Source organism: Cyrtonyx montezumae, unplaced genomic scaffold (assembly GCF_038088225.1).
Source record: "Cyrtonyx montezumae isolate F1298 unplaced genomic scaffold, pur_monq_1.0 scaffold_0, whole genome shotgun sequence".
In the NCBI taxonomy this organism is placed as follows: domain Eukaryota; kingdom Metazoa; phylum Chordata; class Aves; order Galliformes; family Odontophoridae; genus Cyrtonyx; species Cyrtonyx montezumae.
Window position 1 is genome coordinate 52,265,886 of NW_027071824.1, and position 12,774 is coordinate 52,278,659.

Here is a 12,774-nt window from a genome sequence, read left to right on the forward strand (position 1 = left end):
TCAATTTGTGCAAAGGCAAACAATGAAAATCAGTAGCACAGAATGACAGAATCATGTTATCTGTTCAAAAAATAAGAGTTACTGCACAAGAATGTGGAAGGCAGGCAAATACAGCTTTAAAGATAAGCTGTCTACACAGATAAAGTAATGCTCACAGAGATTGAAATTTGAATTGCTGGACATCAGGAAACAGATTCCCTTTGAGGTCTCTCCCAACGTCGGTTCCTTTGTCAGTCAGGTATTTGGGACATGCCGGCCAAGAGATTCTCAGCCAGGATATGGCCTTTACAGACCAAGAATTACAGTAATGCTCACTGAACAACTACAAGTTAAATGAGAACAAGTTGCTGATCTGAGGTGATGCGACTTTGCAAGATAAGAAAAGCCCAAGAATCCCATACTGGAACTTGGGACAGCATAAACCCAGCAATTTCAAGGCCATTAAGGAGCACGTGCAATTTATTCACAGGAATTTTGGCAGTTAAAACATCTTCATGTTTTAATTAATTCACACCTCAGGGACGCATCTCAGTGAGTGCTCAATTGCCTGGAAGCTATTTGGCCTTGGGTGCCTCCCAACCCAAACTTCCCATTAGAAAGAGGCTTTATGCATACCCCACACAATTATAAGTGGCACCCTCCAAGAACCATATAGGGCTTTACCTTCTTGAAGGAAATAGATACACGTAAGTATGCTGCTCTATGCTCTGGCATCCAGGCTGGCAGATGGATTGGTCCCAACTGTTTCTCCTCATGGTCCTGACCTCAACGCAGCAATCCATGCTCTCAGTGCAACCACAAATGCTTCACAGATTATATTATTATAGCAGCTTATCCTGCTTTTAGCCACTTTTCAGCCCCAAAATGCTTCTGAAATATTCCCTGTTTCTTGCCTGATTGCCGGCAGCAGCTACTGAAGAATCCCAGCAGAAGGCTTCCTAGCTGGCCAAGTCAAGACTGCACTATGGCTTTAGTAAGGAATGTGCTTTGGGACCAGTACTGACTCTGGAAGCTTTCAATGATTCTGCAGGCCTGCTGCATTTAGGGGCTGTGCTTCCAGAAAATTCTGGAGGTTTTCAAGAACAAAGGACATGTGGTACTAAGGGACATGGCTTAGGGGCATGGCAGTGATGGTTGACAGACCAGATTATCTTAGTGGTCTTTTCCAACCTTAATGATTTTATGATTCCATGAAACCTGGAGAGTCTGAGTTTGGGGTCAGCACACAGAATGCAGGAAAGGCTCAGATACCACCAGGTAAAGCTGTGCCCACTGGAGCACAAACACACCAGTAAAATCCTCAGCTGTGGGAATAACACAGTGGCATCAATTGTAAACCATAACATAAGCTCTAAAAATTATTTGGAGAACAGGCATAGCCTGTACCAGTCAGTAACTCCCAAGCCAAAGAAGTGGTCAGAACAGACCAGATTTGAGCATGTGACTCCCAAAGCATCTGTACTGCTGTAACAATTCCAAGTGCACAGTACCTCTCCACTTCTCCCTACTGAAAAGACAAATATTTTTGGTAATAATATTTTATCAAAATGATGGTTTTTGGTAAAACACACTTGTATTACAAAATGGTGGAATTGGCCCAGTAGCACTGTGCTGCCATCCCAAGCTCAGGGCATCTCACACAATCACAGGATTGCAGGGGTTGGAAGGGACCCCCAGAGATCACGGAGTCCAGCCCCCTGCCACAGCAGCTCCCTAGCCCAGGTTGCACAGGTAGGCGTCCAGGCGGGTCTGGAACGTCTCCAGAGAAGGAGACTCCACCACCTCTCTGTGCAGCTGTGCCACTGCTCCGTCACTGCACTGGGAAGGAGTTCCCACACACGTTTGTGTGGAACTTCCTATGCTTCAGTTTGTGGCCATTTCCCCTCGTCCTATCGCCACACACTGATGTACCACTAGTGACGGGAGGTGCTGCAAAGATGAAAGTTCAGGGTAGAAATACATTACTACTGTGAAAGGAGCACACCCAGCTTGCAAGAGCTACGAAATATAGGGGAAGTATGAAGTTGCATTTGTAAGTTATAGTACACAGTATAGCCCTGTATATTGTTTTATCTTATGTGATTACTTGTATTTAGTCCTCTGAGGTTCCCAGTACCCACTAGCTCCTCCTCAGGCCACTCTGGGATCAAACTGTTAGTTTTCTATAAACCAAACTGAGCAATGGGCTGATTACATGAAACTCTGAGAGGCTGAAAGTCAGCAGACGGTTACACACAGAAAACAGAGGGGGAAAAAAACCAAAGCAGAATACATTACAGAGGAGTTGTAGGATTCTAGCAGAGAGCTACAGGAAATTGGGATTTCCATCAGGGGAATCTTCCATCTCTCTTTTGTGCAAACTGTGACACAGGGGGCAGATGCAGTGCATGAACCACGAGGTGCCCTCTTTGGGTAACAGTATTCCCGACCCAGCGTGAATCCTGCGCAGCCCAGCGACTCTGTCTCCAGTCTAATTCTCCAGAACAATCCTAGGCCAGTCGCACTTCCTCAGCATCAAATTGTGTTTCACAGAAAATTAAATGAACATTAAATTTCACACCCCACGCACTGATGGTACGGAAGAACAAGTCTTCATGTCTTAAGCATGAAAACCATATGACGAAAGATGATAAAGTCCAGATGATAAAGTGCCATTATTATTTCAGTTGTGCCAAGAGGCCTTCTAATTCTGTAGTTTCACTTCTTTCCACACTTTCTGTTGCTTTTATTCAACTTCTAGTTACAACTGTTCTTTGTTCCTGTCCCCATCTTTCCAGTATTGTTCAGTCTGCATTTCTGTAAGCCGTGAGATAGTACGCTGAAATGCAAAGATTTCCTCTTCTCCCGTGAACATGGAGAGACCTTTGGCAGAATCCTGCATCAGTACACAAAAACAGTACTGCAGTAAGTGAGAAACAGAGCTGTCCTGAAGGGCACCCTACCTCACCCTTTATGCCAAGTGCTTCACAGGCTTGGACAACAAAAGCAGCAGCATGGCACCAAGAGAAAATGAAATGAACCTCCTGAAATTGAACAAAACCACCGATTTTGGCTAAGCAATCCTCTGAAAGAGCACAGCAAAGTAATAATTTGGATGCTATAACACACTCGCCATCTACATGCACTTCCCTGTCGGCCAGTTGACATTAACAGTGGCTCTAAGGAAAAGGAAAAACAGAATGAGCAATGCAGAGAGCTGTCTGTGGAGACGTGTGAGGCAGCGCTGTGCAGCCTAGAAGGAGGTAGGAGAGAACATCTCATCTGTAACTGGATTTTAAATGTTGGAGCTAAACTTATTTTCATACATCATTGAGCACATAATGGTTAACGATCAAAACAACCCTAAAACTTATGCAAAATGGTTCTGTATATTGTGATATTTTCTTTGACAGTGAATAAGTAACAAAACATACAATTATGAGAGTGACACTGCAGAAAAAAACCCAGCAAATCACTGGTTAAACGTCTCCTTGATTCCTCTTCTTAAAAATGCTGCTGTAATTAAGAGACCACAACAATTTGGTTACAAAAGGGAGAGGATGTTAGTATCATGTACCTGGCTCAAATCCAAATCATCCATCAACACTCTGCTGTCCTCCAGCTCGCCGCTGCCGGCTTCCACCAGGAACAAGCTTTGGAGAGGAGTTGCTGCAGAGCAGATAATGCGCACCTGAAAGGAACGAGGCAACAGGAATATTAACCTCACAGGATCTTTTCCTTAATAGCACCTCAAACAGTAACTTTTACTCACAGAACAGAACAACTGTGCATTAAACACTTGGTGCACTGCCCACGTATTTCTACCTGAAGGATGCCTACACTCAAGTCGTTCCAGAAGGCTGAGCCACTCCTCTCGCACCTCAGACCCAATGCACAGTTTGCTTATAACGTGACATAAAGCTGGCCTGTCTCTGCTGGGGGGAGATGCCAAGTGCAGTGGGACACAGGCTGAGTGCAGCGTTGTGCTCCCAGCACTGCAGCCCAGCGAGACCAGGAACCTGGCTGCAATGCAACTGCAGGCATGCTTAGCTCAGCACCTTGCTGGGTCAGGGCCTCTCTCATCATCTTGCCAGGACAGTCTTGAAAAAAAATTCAATTTATATTTCCTGATTGCATAAATATTTAAGTGTATGCATATATAATCAAACATAACACATAAAATCCTTTCTTTCATTACTTAAAAAAAAATCTAAAACGTTAACTTCTCTTTTTTTGGTTGCTGTAATACTGCTGATTTTGCTTCCATGATTGAAACCCCTGTAAATTCAAGTGAAGTGCCGTATTTATCATTACTATTTCATTAGCAGTTCTGCAACCTAATGTAAAGCCCAAAGCAATTGTTTCCTTTAAAATTAATAATGTAACGATGCTATTAACTCCTTAGTGCCTGACCAGTGCACCCATACAACCTGAAACCATTTACTGTCAGGTTGGCTCCACATATTTAGCAACACAATCCTTCAGTATTAAAACGTGGTCACACTGAATACAGGTATACACAAATACCTACTCGTTTGTCTTATTCACAATGGGGCAATTTGTGAAACTGGAAGGACGTTTCCTTGCAGCCTCTGCTGCTTATGTTTTCCGGAGTATTGATATTTAGCTGTCTGAAGGTAACAGGCAGGTTTGGGGGCTCTTGCTGTTATTCTTACCCACGTCTGAAAGGCTCAGTTCTCACCTTATGCTCATAAAAGGTATCAATCAGAGTAATGAAACGCCGAGCTTGAGTCCTTTTTGCCATGGTAAGCGGTGGGATGTCACGGACAAAGACTGTGTCAAAATGCTTTGATATTTCCAAATAGTCACTGGCCCCAAGAGGCTGAAACAAAACAGACCACAAGAAATGGAAACCCATGAGAGAAAGATTCATAAGCACCGTACCCTGAACTACCGCGCTTACAGGAGAAAGGCTGAAAGGTCCTGGTCACGTTCTTATTTTTGTTGCTCTAGGAATAGTCCAGTTTGCCCTTACTGACACAGGTAAATGTGTGCTCACTCATACCGATGGCTTTACTCAAACAGGATTTGTTAAAAATTTGGCTCTTCTGTACCCTGACCACCTCATGCCTTGACAACTTCAAACAGAAATGTAATGCAAACTGTAAACAATAACATAAAGAAGAGAATAAAAATATTAAGTGACAACATCAACCATAACTAATAACTAACCATAAGCACAACTAATTCGAACAACGAACAGGATGCCATCCTGCAGCAAGACTTCTGAAAGCGTGAGCTAGTTACTAAACCACAAGTACAGCCGCATGCGGTTTGCCTATTAATAACACGGACAAAAAAATCTTCTGTTTTAAGTACCAAAAGCAACAGGAAACAGACAAAGAGACAATCTGTAGCAGTCCTTTTGTTTGCGGTTTCACTTGTAACGATGAAATAAAAAGCTTTAAAAAGAACTTTTGTTTCTATTTGTGTATCTAAACAATCAACAGAAGATACGGACAAGAAGTGGCACCTCACTCAAGTACACATTCAAACATATTCATTTAAAATGACTTTCACTACATGGAAGGTCATTTATTTTTTTTCTGTGAGGTCTACCCTATTAGCAGTGCAGGCAGTATTTTATCTTGAGCTTTTAAGTCATCGTATTCAGGAAAAAAGCATAGTACACCTGAAATCCCTCTTGTTAGTTTTACTTGTGTGAGTCCTTGAGTATAGTAGTGCAAACACTCCACAGAGCAAGATCAGCAGCATTCAGCACAACATTACAACTCCCTCCATGATGAAATGCATGGTCCCAACAGGACTGTATGGTTATAAAGCACGTCAATGCTGCTCATATCTTAAAAAGAGGAAAACAGAAATATTGTACATAACACATTACTGAACAATTTTACTGTACGCCAAGCAGAGCTGCTTCACTAGAATCTTTCCTTGAGAAATCATGGGCAATTATTAATAACTATCCATGAACAAGACTTCAGGTTTTATTTTGAGAATGGAAACCAGCCAACCTCACAGGCAGGGATCGAAGACCCTGACTCAAAGCCAGTTCCCCCATGTGCAGTTTGGTGAATCACCTGCTTTGCTATTCACAACCACGCAACTTCCTTGCGACATCTGTGGGAAAGAATTACTACAAAAACTTTCAAGTACTTTTTAGCAGTGTTAAAGAGCAGTCCATACTAAATCTTCCACTCAAAGGTACACATACTGTTTATTTTCTCTCTGGTTTCAGCCCCCCTGACATTATTACGACATGAAAATATTCAAGAAAGCCAAAGGAACTGGTGGACAAACACTGCAGAGCCAGCCCGCTTAGCATCTCACCATTGGATAAAGGTCATGGCTAGCTGGGAAACTACCGCATCATGTGCAAAAGAAAACAAGGCAAACGGTAAAAGCGTAACACACCATGTGAAGAAAGGAAGACATTATACTACTTTTGCTTCGTTCTACTGCCATAAAAACATTGTTTATAGATGGTGACAAGAGGCATCCTTATCACAGCCAAACAAAGATTCAATCTACTTCAGCAACACGAGAAGCAGGCAGTTCAAAACTCCTCTAATTAAAGATACAGAAGGCAGATCATTCTGAGTGCTTTAACAAGAAATTCTGAATACCTACAGCAGCACTGAGCAGTGATACACTACAAGTGTGCACAGAAAAGCACTTCTGCATACTCCCAGATCTTAGAAATATCTGAGCCAAGCAGCCATGACTATTTTAGCAGAACAGGATAGTTCCTCCCTGCCAAGACTTGAGTGTGTTGACACACAACAAAACCCCTGAAGCAGCCAGCTGTTGTACACAGCTCAGCGTTGTAGTTTCCTGCAGAAGAGATCTCCAACCCTCTGCTTCCGGGGTGGAGAAGAACATAGCCTTGCAGATGGAAACAAAGCATTTAATCTTGATCTCAACATAACTTGTTCTCACTTTGGACAAGGCCTTCAAATTCCCTTCTGTCTTATTCTACTTACTGTAAAAACAAGGAACAACCACCAAACTCACTAATGCTCTGGAGACAGATCGAAGCCCTCTTTGTACTGCCCTAACCAACTAACTCATGTGGCAAAGGAAACAGAGCCAAACTAACAGGCTCAAGACCAGCTGACACTGCTGCTAGAGATGTCAGATGTAGACATATACTCTTTTCCACCTAGGAAAGGATTTCCACTGTTAGAGCAGCCAACAGCCTGCTGCCCAAATTGCCCCTAGTGCCTACAGGCCTCCTACTTCTGGTGCAGCGAGATCCTCAGTACTGGCTGGGTTCTGACTACCAGCAGTTCAGGATTGGATAAGAGGACAAGATTAGTGGGAAACAATTTTGAACACATACCACTATCCTCTGTCTAAGTCTGCAGTGCTGAAGTTTATTTTACGAACGTCACCCAGCCGCAGAAAGTCTTCTGGTTTTTATTTAGAAGAGTACACAAAGGTATTGCTTTCTCTGAAGTTGCTAATGAAGCTAAAATTCCTCCTATTATTATCACAGATATGTAATCTACTTACTAAAAGCCAACCTGGTTAATCTGGTCCTCTGAACAGCACCCGACAAATAACCGCTTAATTTGGTGTGTGTTTCTGGTACTGCCTGATCTTTCTTCTGTTTCACTGATTATTGATCAAAACTAAGCCTCAGATCCACAGCAAAACAATGTAATAATTGTCAATAACCATTTGTTGCCCACTCTTTCACCTGGTGAGATTTTTCTTTTCTTGCACAAAACATGAAGAGTGATGAATTTTTCTTATGGTATTGTTCTTCCTGGATGTATATATAAAACAGTTGTAGATTTCTGTCATTAACTCTGATGCCAGGAGTCAGTATTCTCTAGGCATCGTACTAATGCAAAACGCATTAGCACTGGCATGGGCTAACCTCCTTACAAAGTGCTTAGTCCACTTCAACCTCCTGGACTGAGTTCTCACCTTCATTTGGTTTTGGTTTTTTTCTGTCTACTTAATGCATTTTCAGCTATCATCATCTCAGTTCAAGTAGGATGTTTATTATTCGGAGCTCTCTGTGGACTGCTTTAAGAGATAGTCGTCCTCTGTTTCTATTATATATCCCATTAATTAAAGTATAAAGCATCCGCCGTCTTTGGTGGTTCGTCAGTGACAAAGCAGCTCATCTTTTAGAGGTTGCCTGAAGAATACAGATAGCTTTACACGTGTTAGAAAAAGATATCTCATCTTAGGAGAAAATTTGTTTGTTGACATTGGAAGATGTTCCAGGGCTACTTCCAATAAAACACTGAGAGTTGTGATTGGCAGTAACTATAATTTAATGCAAAAACTCCAACACTTCAAAACTTCCTAGAAGCAAGGTACAGTTTAAGACTATACAACATTTACAACTTAGATATTAGACAACTACAGAAAATTAAAAGATCTTTCTGCCTTTCCTAAGGAGCCACTACTACAGCTGATGAGATAGAGCACTGATGTAATATTTCAAGATCACAATTCAAGAAAAGAACAACAAATGCTGAAGAATTTATCTGTGATGCATCAACATTGAAGTTTAAGTGAGAACAAAGCATTTAGGGGACAGGTAACTTGGTGAAGAAAAGACTTATGGCAGTTTATCTTTTAGAAAATTTGGTTAGTCAAAGGCAAAGAGGAGTTCACTGAAGCCCTATTAATAACCTGGTAATTTAAAGGCAATTTCTTACAAAGTTTTACTCAAGGGGTCATGTAAAAAAAAAAAAATTAAAATAAAGAGGAAGCATGTCACTGTGTGATTAAAGATCACATCAGAGGGCATACCAAGGACAGTTCCAAATAATAGCTTTGATTTGGTGTTTCCTAGCTAAGCATAGTGAGTCAGCCTGCAACTTTAAATCATTTTAATTTGCCTGAATATTGCTTGATAGGAGGCTATATAACCTGTTTGCTGAAATATTCACTGATTGATCTGTTATTCTTTCTTTTAAATATCCTTTAAAGTATGTTTCAGCAACTCTCAGTAGGAAAACAACAACAACAAATCCAATCAAAACAAGCTACCCCCCTTCTCTGTTAATCACACAGATAAAAGATACATTGAAAAAAACTGACAGTTCAGACAGATATTAACTTGTGCAACCTTAGCTTAAATCTCTCAGATATAGGACAGCCTGCTTTGGCAGGGGTGTTGGACTTGATGATCTCTACAGGTCCCTTCCAACCCCTACAATTCTGTGATCCTGTGATCTGATGGAGACTTGAATGGCATTACCTGATGCTTCTCCCCACTCTGTCAGGTCCTTGACCACCCAGGTTACAGAACACAGATTCTCATGTAATGCACATTCATCAGCTTTCAAATGACTTTTCAAATGCTTGCGTTGCAGAAAAATTGTGCATTTCTTCCTTGGCTTTTTTTACCACAACAACTAGGTACTTCACTTGTAATGAATTTATCTCCACAACTACAACTGTGAATCAATAAAGTGATACTGTATTGTACAAACAGAGGACAGAGAAATTTGAGTTAAAAGCATAGATAAGCTTTTGATACTATAGACTAAGGTCCTCTGAAACTCAGGCTTCCAGAATTCATGGAACACATCAATTCAAAGCAGAATTCCTGCTGACTTCAGCCACAGCAATGACTATTGCAAGTTACACCACAAAGACACAAGAAAGACCAGAAAAATGAAGGTTACAAAAGACCAAAGTAAAAAGGTGGGTATTTTGTTTTCATTTTATTTTCTTGGAAGAACTGTATTTTGATATTTAACATCATCACTCTTTAGGTTATCCACCCATGAAATCAGTTTTATAGATGCATCTTCCTACCCTATCAAGACATTACATTCATCGGTAATTGGCAGTTGGATGACAGGATATATTTAATTACTTAAAGAAAATCCTACAGGATCTGTGAAACAGTTATTCAACCTTCATGAAAAAAAGGCTAAAATATGCTCTACTAGATTAAGAAGACGATACTGCCAGCAGAGGGCAGCAGTTGCTACGCTCAAGTGAAAGGAAGACTGAAAGACAACAGCGGGAGCTGGACAGTGTCCACTCACTCCCTTAGGACCTCGGAGGATTACATATAAGGTACAATGTCGTCTCAATTACTTATATGAGATCAAGAGTCAAGCCAAGCTGTCACAACAACCAGGCTTTAAACAAAATTTTAAAAGAAAAGTGAAGAAAGAGGATTAGCAGAGGGTGATTTTTCTAAGGCTTAATGATGGGGCTCTAAAAGATTAGACTAGCAAAGCACATTTACAGGAAGTCATTCTAATAGCAGATAACTACTTTCATGCCACCACTCACCATACTGCCATATTAGCCCCAGATGTAACACAGACCTGAAAAACTGCTCTTTGTTTTGCTTCAAAGCAACTGAAATAGATTAATATTCTATCATCCCATATTTTTCAATTTCCCACACATAATCCAGTAAACTAAAAAAAGAAAAGAAAGTTAACGTTTGATCATAACTGAATTAGCTAAAACTTGCAAAGAAATTGATTCATCAGTCATATCTGTCACGCAGCAACAACATGTAATGGGATATTGGTGGGAAGGTTCAAACTCTACTGCCATACTACCACCATCTGCCACTGATGTTGTGGGCCAACATAATGAAATAGGAAGCATTACTTTTGGAGCAGCCATTGTAAACAGAGTTGACACATTCTATTATGAAACTTGCTTTTAATCATAGATCTTTCCCATTTTAGATGCATGCTTCAAACTGATGTAATGTGAATAGGCATCTGCACGTGTGAACACATTTATTTGAAAAAGTTTCAGTTAATTATTGTATTTCTGAGAGGAAGGCTATTACTTGCTATCAAGTTAAGTTTTCTTTACTAATGGCTTGATGAGAAATTGTACTGCTTCCATGTTGTGGATCAAAACTGTCAAATATGGAAGACAGTTGCTTAAGTGTTGGGGAAATGCCTTATATATGATCAGGGGAATACCACTCAAACCCCAGGAAGTGACCAGCCTTGGCAAAATGCACTCTGCAGTCACTACACAGACTGATGGTAGAATAAGCACTGCCTATCTCCCAGAATCATGAGCAGGCTGAGCACATTTGTGCAGAACTTCAGGCTCCCTAGCCCAGGTTGCACAGGTAGGCGTCCAGGCGGGTCTGGAACGTCTCCAGAGAAGGAGACTCCACCACCTCTCTGTGCAGCTGTGCCACTGCTCCGTCACTGCACTGGGAAGGAGTTCCCACACACGTTTGTGCAGAACTTCCTATGCTTCAGTTTGTAGCCATTTCTCCTCATCCTATTGCCACACACTGCTGAGAAGAACCTCGTCCCTTTGCCTCCATCTCCCTGGATATTTATAGATGTGGATCAGATGCCCCCGAGTCTTCTTTTCTGAGGGCTGAACAGCCCCAGGTCTCTCAGCCTTTCCTCATGAGAGTGGTGTTCCATGCCCTTTATCATCTTTGTTCAAACACCTCTTCCTAAAATGACAGTTCAGACACAAAGCATAGCACAAGTAGGCTCTGCCACTTCCTTCAGTACTTGTGGAATGTATACTGCTGGGTTTTTTTTTGTTTGTTTTTTTCCTCTAATCTGAATCTCTCTGTATTCTCTGGCTTTCATCACGTTTCTTCTGCTAGATTTAGGAGCCCATTAATACCTCTATTTTTTCCAACTAAGACAGCTGTGTGTTACAAAACTATCTTCCAATCCTCTTTTTGACAAACTGAACAAAACAAACTGTAAATCTGTCATGTGAGGGCACAAATTCTCCAGCTCCAACAATCTGTGCCTTTTTCAAGAGCCTCTTCAGAATTTTCAATGTCTTCTCAAAAAATTCTGATGTCAGAACCACAACTAACATTCTGCCATCAATCTCACGGAGCTGCTTCCAAAGCTAAAGAAATCTTTCTACCCTGCTGTCTATGCCACCAGCCCAGCAGCAATCAGGCCTCAGTACTCTAGCACTCCACTTGGTAACAACACTTCAGCAATATTTTTTTAATACATTAGTTAACTAACTTTTCCATCCATTTAACAGATACTTTCTAATGCTGCACAATGTCAATTCCTGAGTAAGAACACCACGTACAAAAGTCAACCTTCTCTGCAAAATCAGTGAGACTGGAATTAATTTCATTTCCATTTAATTATCTACACAGCTTTCCCAATTCCATTTCTGGACTAGAATCTGAGCAAGGGACTGAAGTTACACAGGTCCTGCTTGTGGATTTTGCTTATTTGTTTGTTAACATTGGCACACAGTAGCACTCTTTAGTGATGTGGAATTTCACTTGCACTCCCAACACTCAGTTTAAATAAAAAAGCCTTGCCAAAGATCTCACCTCAGTTTTCCAGCACTCTAATAATTTGAAATGCACTTGCAGGCTTATTTATAACATATTCTCGAATTATTAACAGATTGAAAGTTACTTTCCTATTCTTTAGTGAAATAAATATTTTATTCTGCTTCATCCAGAACTAAGTTTTTCTCAAAAAAACCTTTTTCTTTTTCTACATCATTATTAAAGGTTCACTCACCCCCACTAAGAAGAAGCCAGTAATGCTCAGGTAATAAAAATTCCCATCTTACTTCACAAAAACAAAAATTGGTTTTGTTTGGAACTGAAAACCCATGAAGTCCAAAACCTACAGTCTGAAATGTAATTATATGAACAGAACTTTGGCTGGTTATCACCTTAGTAGCCTTAAGGAAGTGAAAACAACAGTTGGTGAACATACTGAGAAAAAAAAATAAAGATGCTATTAGTCCACTTAAGGGTTGTGATAATGTAATAAAAATTCATGTTTCAGACTCCTGGGGGACTGTCTTCACACCCCGTGAGGTCATACACTGGCAGCA

General features: G+C 40.9%; 1 protein-coding gene across 2 annotated transcripts in view; it reads right to left on the minus strand.

Annotated features, from left to right (window-relative positions):
* Positions 1-1,311: 1,311 nt before the first annotated feature.
* The window catches only part of AFG1L (AFG1 like ATPase), a 60,084-nt gene continuing 48,621 nt past the window's right edge, over positions 1,312-12,774 (minus strand). For both annotated transcript variants that reach the window (XM_065735276.1, XM_065735268.1), the window contains 3 exons: positions 4,682-4,822; positions 3,557-3,670; positions 1,312-2,875 (listed from right to left, as the gene is read on the minus strand). In XM_065735276.1, the coding sequence (XP_065591348.1) occupies positions 2,741-2,875; positions 3,557-3,670; positions 4,682-4,822 (390 nt within the window). In that variant the 3' untranslated portion in view covers positions 1,312-2,740. The remainder of the gene's footprint in view (positions 2,876-3,556; positions 3,671-4,681; positions 4,823-12,774) is intronic.